The sequence below is a fragment of the Arvicanthis niloticus genome, chromosome 1 (assembly GCF_011762505.2).
Source record: "Arvicanthis niloticus isolate mArvNil1 chromosome 1, mArvNil1.pat.X, whole genome shotgun sequence".
NCBI classification, from domain to species: domain Eukaryota; kingdom Metazoa; phylum Chordata; class Mammalia; order Rodentia; family Muridae; genus Arvicanthis; species Arvicanthis niloticus.
The window spans coordinates 143559358-143578335 of NC_047658.1; the positions used below are offsets into that span (position 1 = coordinate 143559358).

General features: G+C 36.8%; 1 protein-coding gene across 2 annotated transcripts in view; it reads left to right on the top strand.

The window, feature by feature from the left end:
- Tnks2 (tankyrase 2) overlaps window positions 1-18978 on the top strand; it is a 56708-nt gene that overhangs the window by 13351 nt on the left and 24379 nt on the right. For both annotated transcript variants that reach the window (XM_034498795.2, XM_034498803.2), the window contains exons 3-13: window positions 760-855; window positions 2629-2665; window positions 3382-3457; window positions 3706-3800; window positions 6049-6115; window positions 9578-9764; window positions 10996-11117; window positions 13861-13952; window positions 14059-14137; window positions 17241-17412; window positions 18814-18893. In XM_034498795.2, the coding sequence (XP_034354686.1) occupies window positions 760-855; window positions 2629-2665; window positions 3382-3457; window positions 3706-3800; window positions 6049-6115; window positions 9578-9764; window positions 10996-11117; window positions 13861-13952; window positions 14059-14137; window positions 17241-17412; window positions 18814-18893 (1103 nt within the window). The remainder of the gene's footprint in view (window positions 1-759; window positions 856-2628; window positions 2666-3381; window positions 3458-3705; window positions 3801-6048; window positions 6116-9577; window positions 9765-10995; window positions 11118-13860; window positions 13953-14058; window positions 14138-17240; window positions 17413-18813; window positions 18894-18978) is intronic.

Below are 18978 nucleotides of genomic sequence, written 5' to 3' on the forward strand. Positions count from 1 at the left end.
CAAAATGTACAGTCAAGAACAACCTTCCGTTGAATGGAGAAAATTTGCCATGTTTTAAATGCATTAAATAATTGATTATTTTATGTATTTATTTTTTAATTTTTATTTTTCAATACACTGTTTCTCTGTGTGGCTTTGGCTATCCTGGAATTCACTCTATAGACCAGTATGGCCTCAAAATCAGAGATCTGCCTGTCTCTGCCTCCCAAATCTGAGCTTCAAGGCACCACCACCATTATATTTTCTTAAATTTAAAAACTTACCATATATATATATATATATATATATATATATATATATATATATATATGTATATATATTTTTTTAAGATTTACTTTATTTATATGAGTACACTGAAGGCATCAGATCCCATTACAGATGATTGTGAGCCACCATGTAGTTGCTAGGAATTGAACTCAGGACCTCTGGAAGAGCAGTCAGTGCTCTTAACCACTGAGCCATCTCTCCAGCCCCTACCATATTATTAAGATAAAAAAAGTTTGAGAATTCTGTACTGAGACTTTTGTTTTAAGTAGTAGTTGTTGTTGTTATCATTATTATTGTTGTTGTTGTTATTATATGTGTCTATATGATATGGAGGGCGTGTATGGAGTCAGAGAACAACCCTATGGACTTGGTTCTCTCCTACCTTTAGATGGATTATGAGGTTTACACAGCGAATGCTTTTACTCACTGAGACATCTTACTGGTTTCTATTAAGAAACCATTTTAAAAAGTAGTGTTGCTGTTTTTTTGTAGTGCTTTTACAGCATGGAGCTGAGCCTACCATCCGAAATACAGATGGCCGGACAGCGTTGGATTTAGCAGACCCATCAGCCAAAGCTGTTCTGACTGGTAAGTATGTGTGCTCTTTGATTATTTCAGGAAGAATGAAAATACCTAGATGGGCTAGGTAGACAGACTGCCTCTTGCAATTAATGACCTCAAGCAGAATTTTTAAACAGTTGTCAGTTCACTTATTATTTTGCTGTCTCAACAGCTGAATTTGAATCTTGCCTTAAAAGGGTAAAACTTGGTGCTGGAGAGATGGCTCAGTGTTTAAGAGTACGTACTGCTCTTCCAAAGGTCCTGAGTTCAATTCTAGCAACTACATGGTGGCTCACAACCATCTGTAATGGGATTGGATACCCTCTTCTGGTGTGTCTGAAGACAGCTATACTATACCTTGTATACAAAATATATATAAGTAATTCTTTACCACCTCTTCCCCCAAAAGAGAGAGATAAAGTTTTTCTTTTCTTTTCTTTTTTTTTTTTTTTTTTAATTTTTTTTTTTTAAAGTTGCCATTGTTTTCATGGGCAGGGTATGATAATCATGTGTTGCTTCAGGTATTCAGGAAATTTTTAAAATACTCCTAAGTTTTTCAGACAATATGTACCCCTTTATATACTATTTTACTTTTAGTGTAATCTTTTTTTAATGGATCCTTTAAAAAAGCACTAGTTTTCTTCTAGTCATTTTAAATCGAGATTTGGGACACATTTCAGTGCCAAGGGTATGATTGTTATAGCTATAATTCATTTCCTTGGAATCTGTTGACATGAGTACAGATCTGGTTAGATGGCAGGCTTAGTTTGAACTGTACCTATCTCTTGTGATTTTGCCTTTATCCAGTATGCTATCCATTTAAGCAATTGCCATATCATTATGGATTCTTTTTACAAACATTTATTTATTGAAGTCTGAGAGATAGAGAATGAATATGTATGTCCACATGTGTGTGCAGTGCCCAAGGCTATCAGAGTGGGTGTCAGAGCCCTGGGACTATGTTATACTGGGTGCTCAAAGCCAAATTTGAGTCTTCTACAACAAAGAAAGCATTCTTTACCACTGAGCCATCCCTCCAGCCATATTTATTGGATTCTTACCTGTTGCATACTGTTAGTATTATGTCTGATCTAAAAGGCAAAGGCCTGAGGGTCTACTGTTAGCCTTTGTGCTTACATTTTGTGTTACTTCTGGCATTGCTAAGAAAATTTAGTCCCTGAAGACTTGTGGAAAGCATGTTGTCATTGTAATTGTCAATCCTCTGTTTCTTTCTTTCTTTCTTTCCTATTCTGCTATTCTTTGACTTGAGCAAGTCAATATAAATTCAGTGTAGTCTTCAGCTTGGATATTCTTTTAGCAAGTTATTGAATTTTTTATAGTTCTGTTTGTATTCATTTGTAAATATAAAAACTATCCCCATAAAGTATTATTATAATTAATATTTTTAAATATTTATTATAAAGTAATTTTAAGCTATGTAAGGTTATGGTGTGGGGTGGGGATTTTGTTTGAATTGGGTTTGAACTGGTGCTGGGGTTGAACCCAGAGCTCATGTGTACAGGTGGGTTTTCTCCTATTATACTGTTGAGTTACACTTTCTCATTTGGATTTTGAATGAAGTAGTAGATTGTGCCCCACCCCTAGTTAGCATAATATACTTAGTTTAGGGGGAAAGGCAAGTTTACTGGTAGCCTAACTCTGCATCTGCTTTGTTAATACCTCATTTTGGACCTTGCTTTATTTATGTATGCTGTTTTTATAGTTGCTGTAGTCATAAAACTATCACTGAATTTTTTTTTTTGAAAATTTCTGATTATGCTCTCCTCCCCCAATTCACAGGTGACTATAAGAAAGATGAACTCTTGGAAAGTGCCAGGTATGTACTACTGTTACATATATGTGCTGTGAAAACTTGACAGTGAGAGGACAGAGAGATGGCTCAGTGATAAGGCGCACTTAGTGCAGAGGACCCAGTGGTTCCCAGCACTCATATGGCAGCTCACAACCATCTGTAACTCTAGTTCCAATGGTTCCTAAAACCTTAGGTTCCAGGCATGCATGTACATGTGCACACACAGACAGATTACTCATACACATTAAAAAAAAAAAAAAAAAAAGCCCAAATTTTTTTCTAGACATAGTGGTGCATACCTTTAATCCCAACATTGTGGAAGCAAAGGCAGATGGATCTCTTTGAGGGTACGAAGAGGTGAGTTGGTGATTAGAAGCACTTGCAAAGGCTTAAAACTATTCTTAACTTCAGTTCCAGGAGCATCTGATACTTTTGATCTCTCTCTCTCTCTCTCTCTCTCTCTCTCTCACACACACACACACACACACACTTAAAAAGAAGTGTAGTAACCCATGCTTGTAATCTCCAATCTCCACACATGAGAGGCAGAGGCAGTAAGCCTACTATGAGTTCAGGGTAACTTGGCCTAGACAAGAGAGTTCCAGGACAATCTGTGCTACAGAATGTAGAAGACCTCATCTAAAAAAATGCCATAAGCATACTTTAAGAGAAGAGTTTGTTTTGATGGTCACAATACAGAGTATAAACTACTGATAACATTTTTTTCAATGTGTTTCTAGGAGTGGCAATGAGGAAAAAATGATGGCTCTGCTTACACCATTGAATGTCAACTGCCATGCAAGTGATGGCAGAAAGGTACTGCTTTGTGATTGATTTTATATCATCTGGTAATGGGATTGTATAAGTTGGAACATTTCAAGAGAATTCTGGTGTTTTCTTTATGTTATGCTTTCTGATATGGTATGTTAATCTTATAAAACCAAATTGATTGTTTAATGAACACATGGTTAGATTTTCTTGTTTTATGTTTGGGTTTTTACCTTTTCAGACATTTTATCTGGCCATTATGTGAATTTCATTAGTTTATTTGGTTACTGTTTCAGTCAACTCCGTTACATTTGGCGGCAGGATACAACAGAGTAAAAATTGTGCAACTGTTACTGCAACATGGAGCTGATGTCCATGCTAAAGATAAAGGGTAAGCTTTGAACAAGTCAGGCCTTGTTAGGGTCCTTGTGGTACACTTACCTTTATAAAGCATTTTTCTGTTGCTAAACTGTTGGTATTTATTGAGCACAGGCAGGTTGTCCTGCAGGCCATAAGGAATTATAACACAGTAGGCCTACCACTCATACAATATAATACAATACATAGCTTATGAAATATGCCTCATATTTGATAAGTAGAGACTGATGGGTGGAGTTATTGAAAAATCCTTTAGGATGTATGCTTGAATTTAAGGCAGTGTTCACTTCAAGACAGCAGAGTTCAGGGCAGGGTGTAATACTATATGCCTATAATCATATAACTTGGATAGGTATAGTTGGGAGGCTTAGGAGTTGAAGGTCATCTTCAACTACAAAGCAGTTTGAGGCTCTGTGGAAGCCAGACTCAAAAATAAACCAGCAGACAAACAGAAAGCAAGAGTTTTGGGAACATTATTCTATAGGAAATTATAGTACATTTAAGATGTAGTAACCAGCCGGGCAGTGGTGGCGCACACCTTTAATCCCAGCACTTGGGAGGCAGAGGTAGGCGGATTTCTGAGTTCCAGGCCAACCTGGTCTACCGAGTGAGTTCCAGGACAGCCAAGGCTACACAGAGAAACCCTGTCTCGAAAAACCAAAAAAAAAAAAAAAAAAAAAAAAAAAAAGATGTAGTAACCAAGCTGACTTTGACACAGGCTTAAAATCCCAGCTTCTGCAAGGGTGAAGGAGGGAGATCACAAGTTCTAGACAACTTAGTAAGATATTCATATCCCTCCTCGCCTCTTGTGAAAGGAAGAGATTGTAGCTCAGTGGTCAGACATTTGCTTAGCATGCACAGAGGCCTAGGTTTAGTTACTATTCACATATACACCAAACTAAATTGGATAAAGCAGATGATTCACATGGGACAAATAAGAGAATTAGAGAACATGTAAACAAACAAGAATTCCACAAGTTTTAGAAGTTTTGGTGTATTGACATAAGAAATTCAGCGTTCTGCAGTTGTAAGCATTTAATGATCTGAGATGAGGAATGATGATTGGTTAATCCTCAAAGGAGCTTAAGGAGGAGTGCATTCTGGGATAATACATGTTGGATTAGTTGGGGAAAGAGGAGACTAAGAAGGGCACTATCTAAGACTGAATACTGTGAGCTTTTGTGAGCTAAGATCTGTAACGGTGATTGCAGAGAAAATGAAAAGGAGCGTGTGGATGGGTGCTGTACTGGAAGAGTAGAAATAGTGAAATCTGGAAGTGAAGCACAAGAGAGCAATAAAGAAAGGAAAACCTTTATATCTGAAACTAAGTGAGTTAGACTGAAGCACAGGAGGGGAAGTGGTTTGGCAGAAGACATTGTGCTGACCTTTAGAATTCTTGGTTTTATGAGAATATGTGGAAACTCAAGCAGAAGTATTTAGTGAATGGCAGTGAGATTGGTATTCAGGCAAGGAAAGAGCTGTGTGTGAGCAGAGGCTGCTCTGGGGTGGTTGTACCAGTTAATAACGCTGATCTCCAAGAAGGGGAGAGGAACAAGCATAAAGGTGGAAGCCAGACTTTCAAGGTTCTGCTCTGTAGGAGTCCTATTACATTACGAAAGAATTTGATTTCAGTTTATTGAGGATTATAGCATTTCCCTTACAGAGTTTCAAAAGATGTTTCAAAGAAGACCTAACTAGTATTCAGAATCAATCTGGAAAACATATAAATATGAGCCATGCCAAACAAGAGAAGAAAGTCTATACCTGGGAACAGTATATGCTCCAATATACAAGGAATTATAAGACCAGAGAGAAGCTCAGATACTTGTGTGTGTCATGTTAACTTAGAACCAGGCACACCTTTAATCCCAGCACTAAGTAGACAGAAGTAGGTGGATGTCTGTGAGTTCAAGACCAGCCTGGTCTACATAGTGAGTTCCAGACTAACCAAGGATGCACAGTGAGAAAAATTAAAAAGTTAGAACCATCTCTTAAAAGCAAAGAAGAACAATAGTATTAAAACAAAAATACCTATAAAGGATTTATTTTTGTAATGTTTGGCTAGAGCTTAGAGAATAAATTGGTTTAGAGGTTGTTTCAGAAGTATAGAGTTTAGTAACATTATATAGACCCAAATAAGTAATCAGTAGTAGTAGGGAGAAAAGAAATAAGAGTTTGAAAGAGACTCAGGAATTACAATTGTAGATTGCTCTAGACTTAGGGACTCTGTAATAACAGGCTTTCTTTTCTCATCATCGTAGTGACCTGGTGCCATTACACAATGCCTGCTCTTACGGTCATTATGAAGTAACTGAACTTCTGGTCAAGGTTAGTTCTTTTGTGCCTAATTACTTCTTATAAGTACATAAAATGATTTGAAATGTATAGTGTGTCCAGTTTATTCTTGATAGAAAGTGGGATAGTTATAACCATAATGCAGATTATTGATAAGCTAGCATTTGGCTTCCTTCAGATTTTTTAGGTACTATACAATGTTAAATATAAAGTAGTAGCACTGAAGAGGTCATACAAAGGTGTATCTAAGCTGGGCATGGTGGGGCACACCTTTAACTTTAACCTCAGCACTTGGGAGGCAAAGACAGGTGGATCTCTGTGAGCTCAAGCCAAGCTTGGTATTCAGAGTGGGTTTCAGTACAGCCAGGGCTACACAGAGAAACCCCATCTTGAAAAACCAAAGGGGGTGAGGGGGGACAGACTGTTACCTGAGGTTAGGGAGCAAGGGCTTACTAGAATAAGATTGAAAATATGTACAAAGATCCTAGGCAAACACCAGGTTGACATCCCTTGCTTAAGAGTGGCTAGAAGACATTTATTCAGTGACTGCATTCCACGACCAAAACACTTGCTATACCCAAAAGCAAAGGGTAACAAATCACATCCCTGAGTTAATTGAGGAAGTATGACACCAGCAAACACAGAGATAGCAAGGAGGGGCTAGCAAGATCTCTCAGTGCTTAAAGCCCCTTGCTGCCATGCCTGATTACCTCAGTTCAACTTCTAGGTTCATGGTTGGGGAAAATTAACTCCTAAGTTGTCTTCTGACTTGTACATGTGTACTGTGAGGTGTGTGTGTGCGCACGCACACATTTTACAATAAATGTACTTGTAAAAATTTTTTGAAGAGTAACAAGATTGGCACAAGCCTTTAATCCCAGCATTATAGAGGAGAGACAAATGGATCTCTATGAGTTTGGGGCCAGCCAGGTATATGTAGTATATCAAAGTACTGCAAACAAAAAATATTTTTTGAAGTATAGCAAGACATTTTTCTCACCTTTGATCTGCATAGCCTCCAAGTGCAAGAAAGCAAGTAGTCTGATCTGAGGAGGGGAAAATTCTGTGAGATTCATAATTAAACAACTCTACCCAAGTATTGACTGCTTTTTTTTTTTTTTTTTTTTTTTTTTTGCTTGGGAGGAAATGTCAGAAAGTCTTATAGACTCCAGAATGTTCTGTCTGTAACTTTATTGTGATCCTGATTTTAATGTTGGCTTGACACAGAATTAGAGGACATAAAGCTAATTGTTTTTCTGGTTTTAATTCTGTTGTTCATTTTTCTTTATGTGTGTGGAAGGGACGGTTATGTACATAAAAATATAATTGGTGGTGAAAGTATAAAGTCCATTGTGAAGCTCCATAGCTTCAGAACGGGCATTCTAACTGTAGATCACTGAGACTATGGGTTTGGGTCTGGCTAGTTTCACTGAATAATGTTATTTGTGAGCTATTTACAGTAAAGTTCTGAACATAAAAAAATTGGAAAAGGGTATCTAAAAAATTGGCAGATTAACATGAAAATTATAAGAATAAATATGAGCAAGCTTCAGTTGAAGCCAATATTATCAATATCTAATATTGATATATCTAATGTATAATATACAGTTGATATAATATATATCTAATATAACCTAATATATGTTTCTTTTTAGTATAGTTAATAATTTAGATACTGTGTAAAAATATATTTGTGCTAATAGCTAATATAGCCAATATCTAATCAGCAAAAAAGACCTAAGTTCACAAAAATACTACAAAAGATGTGGTGTCTAATTTAGGTTTTAAAAATTCTAGAGTTTGGGGGCTTGAGAGATGGTTGGGGTTAAGAGCGTACACAGTCTTAGAGAAACCAGAGTTTGGAAACCAGAACCCACATTGGGCACCACCAAACAGCCTTTTAACTCCAGCTTCAGGGGATCTGAGTACCTCTTTAGGCATCTGGGGCCTTTGTACTGATACGAGTGCCCACACACAGACACATGCAGAGACACATAATTAAAACACATATTTTTAAATTTACCCACTCCTCTCCCAAAAAAAAAAACCTCTAAAACTTTTAAGTTGCCTAAATACAATGTATGATGTTAACTTTTCTTTTTCTTTCTCTTTTTCTTTCTTCCTTTTTCTTTTTTTTTTTTTTTTTTTTGGTTTTTCGAGACAGGGTTTCTCTGTGTAGCCCTGGCTGTCCTGGAACTCACTCTGTAGACCAGGCTGGCCTCAAACTCAGAAATCCGCCTGCCTCCCAAGTGCTGGGATTAAAGGCGTGCGCCACCACCGCCCGGCATTTTCTTTCTTTTTCTTATTTGGATATTTTATTTATTTACATTTCAGATGTTATCTTCTTTCCCCAGTTCCCCCCATCCCATCTCTCCTCCTCCTTTTTGCTTTTATACCATTTTAATTTTATGCAAGTATTAAGGTCAGTTCTAGGTTGAGGAACTAGCAATACGATAGACGCACATAGTCAAAGAACAAGCAAGGCAGTAAACAGAGTCCTGTGATCACTCCCATTAATCATTATTTCTAAGGGCTTATCAGAATGACCAAAATATCCGCGCCTACCTTCCTGTCCTAGTCCAAACATGCCTGAAGCCTAATTCTTATTTCTAGCCTAAGATTTAAGATTTCTGCCTGTAATTACTTCTTTGTTCTAGCCTAAGATTTAAGATTCCTGCCTGTAGCCCATTTCCTTGTCCTTGGCCAATGTCAGATTCTTGCCAGGCAGCCTCAAAAGCTCTCCACATCTCCCCCTCTTTAATTGCATAAAGAAGACTGAGCCTGTCTTAGGTCATTCTGACAAGAATGCATTATCAAAAGCAATGTACTTCTGTCTTACATTGGTAAGGCTTTATGCAGAATCTTACCTGTCCTTGGCTTGCCAGCTTGTTAAATTTAATAACTGTCTGGGGGTCCCAGATGTTAACTATTTTTAAAATTATTTTAATTCTGTACTAATGGAAGTATAAACCACATTAAGGAATCTTGTTATTTCAGGCCGTCTTTCTCCCTGTTGCCTTAGGCTTGTCATTCCCTCTCCCAGAAACAATCCAGTTGTCCAGTAACAGGCTAAGGAAATTACAGTGTAATGACAAGCTTACCAGCAATCCAAACTAGTGATACAGTGTGAGTCTCAGGGACATTGATGTGAAAGAAGCTGAATGTGAATGGTCTACTGTCTTTTACTTTTATAAAATTCAGGAACACATAAATGAGATACTAAAAGAATGGGGCAAAAATTGCCAATGAAAGAAACATAGCAAACACTTTGTGGTAACATAAAAATCTTATGTAATAGAATGGATATATATTTGTCAAAATTCACTAAGTTATTTCATTAAGAGTTGAGCTTCTGTTTTTAAATTACACTTCCCAAGAGATAGGGAGTTTTCTTTCAGAAGACCCTTTTCAGCCTGCATATTGTTGAACTACACAGTGTTAGTAAGTCTAAATTCCCTTAAGAATTGAACAGTAACTATGTCTTTTCTTCCCCAGCATGGTGCCTGTGTAAATGCAATGGATTTGTGGCAGTTTACCCCTCTTCATGAGGCAGCTTCTAAGAACAGGGTTGAAGTGTGTTCTCTTCTCCTCAGTTACGGGGCAGATCCAACCCTGCTGAACTGTCACAATAAAAGTGCTATAGACCTGGCCCCCACGGCACAGTTGAAGGAAAGATTATCGTGTAAGTATAAGAGTGAGTCACAAGATGAGTGTGGTGGCACACACCTTTGGCAGCACTTAGACGCAGATACAGATGACTTCAAGGGCAGTCCAGGCTTCGTCCGGTCTTGAAAAAGTTTGATACTCAGCTAAGATAAATGACTCAGCTTTTTTTTTTTTCCTTTCTAGTTTTACTTTTGAAAATGTTTAAAGAGTAAAATAAGTTCTTTATAGATGGGTATCTGCTTCTTTTTAGTATAATTAATAATTTAGATACTGTGTAAAAATATATTTGCTAGTTTTTTCCATTTAAGAACTGTAAATTATACCCCTTGAATTTTACTCATATGTTTTGAACTTTCTAGTTTCTGTTCAGAGAATGGTTTGTTGTCTTGTAAATACAGTCTGTGGGTTGTGACATAGAATATTGTTCACTGCTTTGTCCAAATTGTGTGGTTTTCCTGTGTAGCTAAAGTAAATACGATAAGAAATAAGCAATTAGCCAGGCAGTGGTGGCGCATGCCTTTAATCCCAGCACTTGGGCAGCAGAGGCAGGCGGATTTCTGAGTTTGAGGCCAGCCTGGTCTACAGAGTGAGTTCCAGGACAGCCAGGGCTACACAGAGAAACCCTGTCTCGAAAAACCAAAAAAAAAGAAAGAAAGAAAAGAAAAGAAAAAAAAGAGAAGAAATAAGCACTTGATTCAGATGTAGTATTCTTAAATATAAATAAATGAGCAGCGTGATCTAAACTTAAATCTTCTACAGCAGTAATGATAATTAGGTTTTCACAAGTCAGATAAGTAACAGAGAAACTTTGAGGAAATACATTCTTTAATTTTGTTCATCCTGTGAAAAACTTGACAAGCCAATGTGTTTGATCTGCAGTTATCTTATCGGTATAAGCAAGACTGTCTTCTACCACTGTATACTAATGGGGTTATGGTCGCCTTTTGTAAAGTTTCAGAATACTCTGGGAATAGATGGTAACAGTGATGATGTCTCTAATCCAATTAGAAAATATCAACAGACCATGGATCCATCATGGCTTATGTATACTTGAGAATAAATTAAGGGGAACTAGAATGCCATTGTGTCTGTTATTAATTATTGTTATCAGTAATGATACTACTAATTTTGAGACTTAATCTGGATATTTGGAGATTATTTGAAAATAATTACAAAAATATTAGTATTGCTCAAGGCAAGCCTTATTACTACAAGTTTCATGTAGATGTAAATGCTTCTTTGTTTAGATGAATTTAAAGGCCATTCGTTGCTGCAAGCTGCACGGGAAGCTGATGTTACAAGAATCAAAAAACATCTTTCTCTGGAAATGGTGAATTTCAAACATCCTCAAACACATGAAACAGCACTGGTAATGTTTCAAACTTAAGCTTTTAAAATACAATAACCCAAAAGTAGTCATAATGTCTGACTTTAGCGATGGCACTGTTTTTAAAATACTCCTTTGTTTTTTGGTTTGCTGATTGATGTTTTTGTTGTTGTTTTGGATTTTTGAGTCTGGTATCTTACTATATTAGCTGAAATTGGTCTTGTATATGTGATAGTCCTGCCTTAGCCTGTCAAATGTTGAAATAAGCATTTGTTACCACATTGAACTAAAATCAGTTACCCATCTATAAAGAACAAGAATTTAAGTCATGTAGTAAAATAGACAACCTCATCTCTCCAAAAAACACATATTAGTAATTTAGGAACCCATCTAGAGAAAAAAATTGTCCATGTCTTTGCATGTTTTATATAAATTTTTATTATTGATGTAAGATATAATTGGTCATTTGTGGTTTTCCACAAGTTTGAATCAAGTAAGAGTTATTTTCATTAACAAACTAGGGGTGATAGTGTGTGCCTGTAATCCCAGGATTCAGGAAGCTACAGTAGAAGGACCACATATTTGAAGCCAGCCTGAACCACACTAGCAATACTCAAAAATTAAACAGGCAGGGATAGGGTGAGGGAAGTGACCTCTGAAACTAATAAAGTAGTTGTGACTAGTGAAGTCTCAGAGCTATCAGAGATCGGTGGTGAAATACAGGGAAGGCACAGGCTACCCTAAGAGTAGCAATTCCAACAGAAAATAGTAAAACTCTGTTGTATAAACTAAAGAATGTTCCTTAGATAGAAGGAAATAAGTGAATTAGGTTGTCTGGTAAATAACTTACTTCTTTCCTATGTCTTAATATAAACTGAAATTTGCCACTTACCAAAGAAAATAAAGCTCTAGACTAATAAAAATGTTAACCAAAAACTTAAAACCATAGCAGTATTAAAATGGTATGGGGAAGCTCAAAAAGATTAACATGGAAAACTTTCTAGTGTGAAAGTCTAATACATTTGTATCTGCGGAAGATATCTTGCAACTCCCCAGTCATTGCCCAAAATCACAGAAACCCTACTTAAATCATTTTTTTCTTCCACATCCATATTTGCAGTAGTTTATTTATTATGTACAGTAAGATTAACAATCATACCAGTAGCTCTTAGTAAACCTCCGCATACAGTATCTGTTTTTACTAAGTTGAAACTTTTCAGTTAAAACAAATGATTACAGCTTCTTGGCATACCATAATTGCCAGCAACCCCTGTACTTTAGAGGCACTAAGTAGAATAAGCATTTCTTGAACACAAACACTGTTACTTTTCAGTTGATCCAGTGATAACAAACAGCTGTACCGTTACTAAGGCATGGGCAGCATACATAGCCTGTATGTACTGGGACAGAGATGTGGTTCACATCCCAGTGTAACTGTACAGGATTGTATCACACTCCTCAGAATCATGTTTATTTCTAGAACTTTGCTGTATAATATCAGATCATAGTTGGCCTCGGGTATAAAAGCAAAACAGTACAGATAAAAGAATGTTGTACTGTATGTTGTTTCCTCTAAGTATCCTGCTATAAAACATCATGTCTTCAACCTTAAAACATGCTAAGATTCAAGTGTTCATGGTAGTTGTGCAGGGGCAGTCTCTTGGACTCTAGAGATTGCAGGCCCTTCCCTAGGATATACAGAAGAGTAGGGGTTTCATTTGTGGTGTATGTAATAGAGACTTCTTAGAAATAAACAATCTCTAGGTTTTGTACTCAGAATAAATGTCCTTGGATTAGTACCCTTAGTGTGTCAAAAGAACTGTTGTGTACCAGTTAGACTTGGGGTTTTCTTTTGATGGTAAAGGAATGCTTTTGGTGACTGCAGCAATATCAAAAAATGAATCAGGAATACAATTATGAGAAACTGACAGTTCACAACTAATAACAGGAGAACAGATTTCACGATCACTATATATACTTAAATGTATAGAACAACTTTGCTTTAAATTTTTAACCAGAATTTGTAACCCACAATTTTCAGATTTTGGTTCTAACAAATTGTGTACATTGATTTACTCAGTTAGCAATCAGACAGAATACCTGTTATACTCGAGTATTTTTCTGGATGTTAAGACTGTAAAAATTTGTGCCATAACCATAGATAATAAAAGGCAAATCCTCCTGTCTCTTTCCCTCCTTGATACTCAGAAGTGCTGCAGCCACAAACCATTCAGGTTGTACCAAACAGGTAATTGAAACTCCTTGTTCTGCTGAGGCAACTAGATTAGGAAGATCCTCAGTTCAGCAGCTATATCATCTGTGCTGTTCAACCAGCAAAATTCAGAACAAAACAGTTGGGGGAGCTGTCTTCATGTAACAGCACAAACCCAGGACTAGGATTATCAGTCCAGTGGTAGAGCACTTGTCTACCATCTCTGAAGCCGTGGATTCGCTCTTTAGCACTAGAAGAAGAAATGCCAACACTTGAATCTTAACCTTTTAGATGTAACATTTTTTATCCTATCAGTAGTGGCTTTTTCAAAAATACAGGACAAAGTATAACCAGAATATTTAATAGCATATTATTTGAGCTGAAGGATTTTTCTGCCATGCTGGAATTTGTAGTTACTACAGATTTCTCCAATAGAAAATATTTCAGGAGCAAATTCGGGTAAAATAAAGAAATTACATTGTGTTTATTATCTTTGATTGGAAGCACAAGTGTTGTTAAAGTGAAAATGGTTCTGTGTGGTCCTTGATTAATGCTACAATTTGAATTGTTTAGCATTGTGCTGCTGCGTCTCCATATCCCAAAAGAAAGCAAATATGTGAACTGCTGCTAAGAAAGGGAGCAAACACCAACGAAAAGACAAAAGAGTAAGTACACTTTTACCCAGTAGATAGTTCTGTTTATTATTTTATTTGTTTGTTTATTTAGGGTACATAAAACATACTTATTGTGTGGCTGGCTTTTGTCTTTAAGATTCTTGACTCCTCTGCACGTGGCTTCTGAGAATGCTCACAATGATGTTGTTGAAGTGGTGGTGAAACATGAAGCAAAGGTATACACCATTTCTGGTCATCTTTGGTAATCCAGTGAGTTACTTTCTGTGTAGTGGATGTTTAGCTCCTTAAATTAGTCACGCTATCAAAAATCTTTTTTTTTTTCCTCTTAGTTTACATTTTAAAACAGTCCCAGGCTGGGGAGTAAAGTACTTACTATGCAGTTGTAAGAACCCGAGTTCAGATCCCCAGAACCCAGGAAGCAGGAGGTAGTAACAAGATGGGAGGCAGAGATAAAACTCTTGCAGGACAGCTAGCCTGGTGTGTGCAGTACTGAACCTGTCTCAAACAAGGTAGAGGGTGAGGAGCTACATACCCCAGGCTATACTCTTGACTTTTACATAAGTGTGTGTGTGTGGGGGGGGGTGTATATATATGCACGAATGCATGTCTCAATACACAGAGACAGACTAAAAAAATCCTGTGGACCAAACCCAGTTTTTGTTACTGTTAGAAAATGTATGCATTTATTCATATGTACATTATTTCTGTTATGTCCCTCCTTCTTTCCACTTCTAATCCACTAAACGAAGTTATCCTTGACTTTTTCTTAACATTACACAATCAGACACCTCTTATCTCAACATGAAACCAGTGTTACCCTAATTTGCTTTTCTGATCACATCTGAAATTCCTTGGGTAATATGCTAACCCCTCTTACTTACCAGTACAGAGTTTGCACTTTGACCATTTCTGTAACTAAGACAAAGAACTTGAATGAATGCAAATAAATAATTTGACTAAAAACAACATATGTAACCATGCTGATAAATTAACATTCTTTAATTGGCATTTGTATACAGAGCACTTTACTCCTTGAATAACACTGCATCAAAGCTGTAAGTCATTTTTTTACCCAGTAACTTTAAAATATAATTAGTAATGAGTCCAGAGAAATAGTCTAGTGTGCAAAACGCTTGCTGTTCAAACCTAACTACCTTAATGGATCACCTAAAATCCATGTGAAAAGCCATATGTGGTGGCCTGCATGTGTTATCTCAGTTCCTCCTGTTACATGGGAGACAGACTGGAAATTGGCCAGATCAACAGCCAGCTAGCAGAGGTACAGGTGAGAACTCAGTCCCAAAAGATGTCCTCTGACTTACACATGCTTCCATCCACTCATACACACTCACTCATATTCCCACACACACACACACACATACACACACAAATAATAATAATAATAATAATGTTATTATTATTATTATTATTTAATATTATTTAATAGGAATACATGGCAGAAATGACAGTTAATAGTTTCCAGTTTTTAATCCAAAGACTTTTACATTCCTCAAAGAAAAATTTTAGTGAAAGTTTAGTATAGTACAGAAATGGAGCTGCTGTGAGTGAGGGAAAAGAAAGAACAGAGGCCCTGAGTGGCCTGGGGCCTTTTCCTCGCTGGATTCTGCAGGTCAGTTTTCTTTCTTGTCCTTCCTTGGATTTCTACCCACTCAAGGAGTCACTTAGCATTTTCAGTTTCTTTTTCTGTTACCTTTAGTGTCCTAATCTCTAATTTCGGGAAGTTCTTGTTAATGTATAACCGTGATTTTTTTTTTCCTACTGTAAGTTACTGAATAAAATAAAGTTCATTTCTGCTTGACTGCTTGGCATCCTCATTTGTCTGCTCTGTGCCTTCCTGTCGGCTGCTTTTGTCTTACGTATGGCACATTACTTTTGAAGAGTATACAGACACACCTTGAATCCAAGTAGTTAGACTTACTGAGACAGTATCATAGTGTGAAGACTGAGGAGGTCCCAGGCAAACCAACAAATGTTATTCACCCTAATGTGTATTACTTAAAAATATGATTTGGAATGTGAGTAAAGGTTGCCCTGAGTGTTTGTGATAGGCTTCAGTTCTGTTATCACAGACTCCCGTATTCTAGCTCTGTGCTCACTGAGCTCTTGCTGCATCCACTTTAAGGATTCTCTGATGGCATGAATGAATATTAGTTGTCCAGTGTCTCAAAAGACACTGGTGAACATAGGATTGGTTAATTATTAAATAATTATTTTCATGGTATGGAGGCAGAGTGGAAATGATGGTTTTAGAGGTAATCTTATCTTACTGTGAAGAGTTTCAAGATATAGTCAAATTGAAAGAATTTTACAAAAAAATAGTTATGTGCCCAGTACATGGATATTTTCACAAGCTGTGTCATATATCCATCAACATGTCTTATTCTTGACACATTTGAAGATTACTGTGCACATACTAAATACTCCGTGTATATACATCACTTGAGTTGGATGATTATATACAGTTATTTTTTTTTAAGTACAAAATTTATATGGGGTGAAATATGCAAGTCTTGGTTGTATATTTGCTGAATTGTAACAAATGTGTGCAGTGGTGCACCCAAACCTATTAAAGGACAGGCTAAGGAGACAGGCTAAGGAGGAAACAAGTGGTGGAGAGCTGGATGGTAGAGTGTCTCGATGTGTAAGGCCCTGAATTCAACCCACAGCAGTGCTTCATCACAGACAGTCTCTACTCCTAACAGTCACAGCTATTCTGATGTTTATCTGTCACAGATGTGTACTCTCTGGTGTAAGGTTAGTGATTTGGAGATTGATCACCATGTCAACAGTGCCTTTGTATTGCTGGCAAGTATTCTGGTGTGGGTATACAGTATGCTATTCACATAATAAATATTCTACATGATGCATTTCAATACTTAGCTCTGGACTTGTTTGTCCCTGGCTGTTGCTTAACTTGGAGTCAATCATAAAAATTCTGTACCTCAATGACCCATAAAATTTCATGGATGAAGCTTTTTCATTTAATGTCTAGTTCTAAATAGGGCAATGTTATAAACACTTTAATCCTAAACATAACTTAAACTTTCTTAAATATAAGCTTATTATACTTGACAACCCACATTCTAAGTTGGATCTTCATTCTGATACCAGTCTTCATGGAATGGTGAATTTGTACTCTAGTTCTGAGAAAAAAATGCCTACTTTGGCACTAGACAGTTGATTTGTTTGTTTGTTTTTTTTTTTAATGAGACTTTTAGTAGTAAATATTAAGTAAACAACTGGATGATTTTAGGTGGTGCACCACAATGCTAATTTCAGTGCTTTCTGTCTGTTAAGGTTAATGCTTTGGACAGTCTTGGACAGACATCATTACACAGAGCTGCACACTGTGGTCATCTACAGACTTGCCGCCTGCTCCTGAGCTATGGGTGTGATCCAAACATCATATCCCTTCAGGGTTTCACCGCCTTGCAAATGGGAAATGAAAATGTGCAACAGCTGCTTCAAGGTAATAAGAGCTTCCGTGACATTCTGTGGTAAAGATTAACCTTTGAGATTCTTCACATAGCAGGTGTGCTGTGTAAGAGTTGGTAATAAAGTTTTTGAGAATTGTTAGCTTTCTTAACTTATTCTTAGCTCATTGTATTGATACTTAAATGTCATTAAATTATAATTATGACTTTTGTTCAGTAGCATATTCTGCCCAGTTTCTCTGTATAAATATAGGGCACTCAAGTTTTAACGTTTATAAAGCTGATTTGCCAGGCATGGTGATACACACCTTTAACTCTAGTGCTTGGGTCACGGAGGCAGGCACAACTCTGAGTTCTAGGACAGACAGGGTTACATAGACCCTGTCTCGTCTTTTTTTCTTTTCTTTTCCTTTCCCTCTTTCCTTTCCTTTCCTTTCCTTTCCTTTCCTTTCCTTTCCTTTCCTTTCCTTTCCTTTTCTCCTCCCACACCCCCACTCCCACCCTGCTCTTTCTTTCAAGTCTAAGAAGCTGAGCATTGAGAAGCTGCTAATAGCAGCATTGGAGAGGCTGAGGTTGAAAGGTTATAAGCTCAGTGCTTGCTCCCTTGGATATGCAATGCACACCCACCATACCAAAGTGGGGTGGGGGAGTTGTTAATAGCTGTTTTTTAGAGCAGGGAAAACATTAAAAGATAGGATTTTTTTTTTTTTTTTTTTTTTTTTAACTGTAGCAGTCCTGGTGATACTTCTTCTAAACACTGGGCCTGCTTTATTCTATTTTTAGACCTTGGGTATGTGTGCTTCTTCTGATGTCATGTTAACAGTGTGAGTCTTTGCATTTTGCTTCTGGCTTTATTTATTTTATTTTTTTATAGGAGTTTTGCCATTGGTTCTTTTTTGATATGCTGTTCTACATGTTTATCTTAAGATGTAAAGATTTATCTCTGCTTTCTTTTAGTTCTTTCGAGGTTGAATTTTTATAATTAAATCTTTACCTGGAACTTCCTTTGTTGTGCATACTCCAGAATTTTTAACTGAAAATGACTAGCTACTTGCTAATCCAACTTCACTCTTTAAATTTGAAAAATGTCTGAGGGTCAGGAAATTAAAGTGATTTGTGCTGATTCAGAAAACAAGTTAATGGCAGAACCATATTTAGATTTCTGCCAATGCTTACACATGGCTTGGTTATAAAGCAGGTGAACCGTTCATTTTGGTTATGTTTCTTTATATGGCTTAAATGACATTTTATAGTTAGCATATGTATATCTTTGGCTCAGTCTGTATTCTCAAAAGTTTTGTTAGCATTAGTTAGTGTTTTTCCCTGTGATAATACTATGTAAGCAAGCAAACTCAAAAAAATGCTTTTGTAAAAGATGACCCTTGAAGTTTGCTCTTTCTTCTACATGGAAATTGACCACTCTTCTTTCTTTTCAGAGGGTGTCTCACTAGGTCACTCAGAGGCAGACAGACAGCTGCTAGAGGCTGCAAAGGCTGGTGATGTAGAGACTGTAAAGGTAAGATACAATCAGTTTTTTGTTAATTTTTAGTTGGGTTTTTTGGCATTGTTTAATCTGTGCTGTTACAGCAAAGAGCTTTATT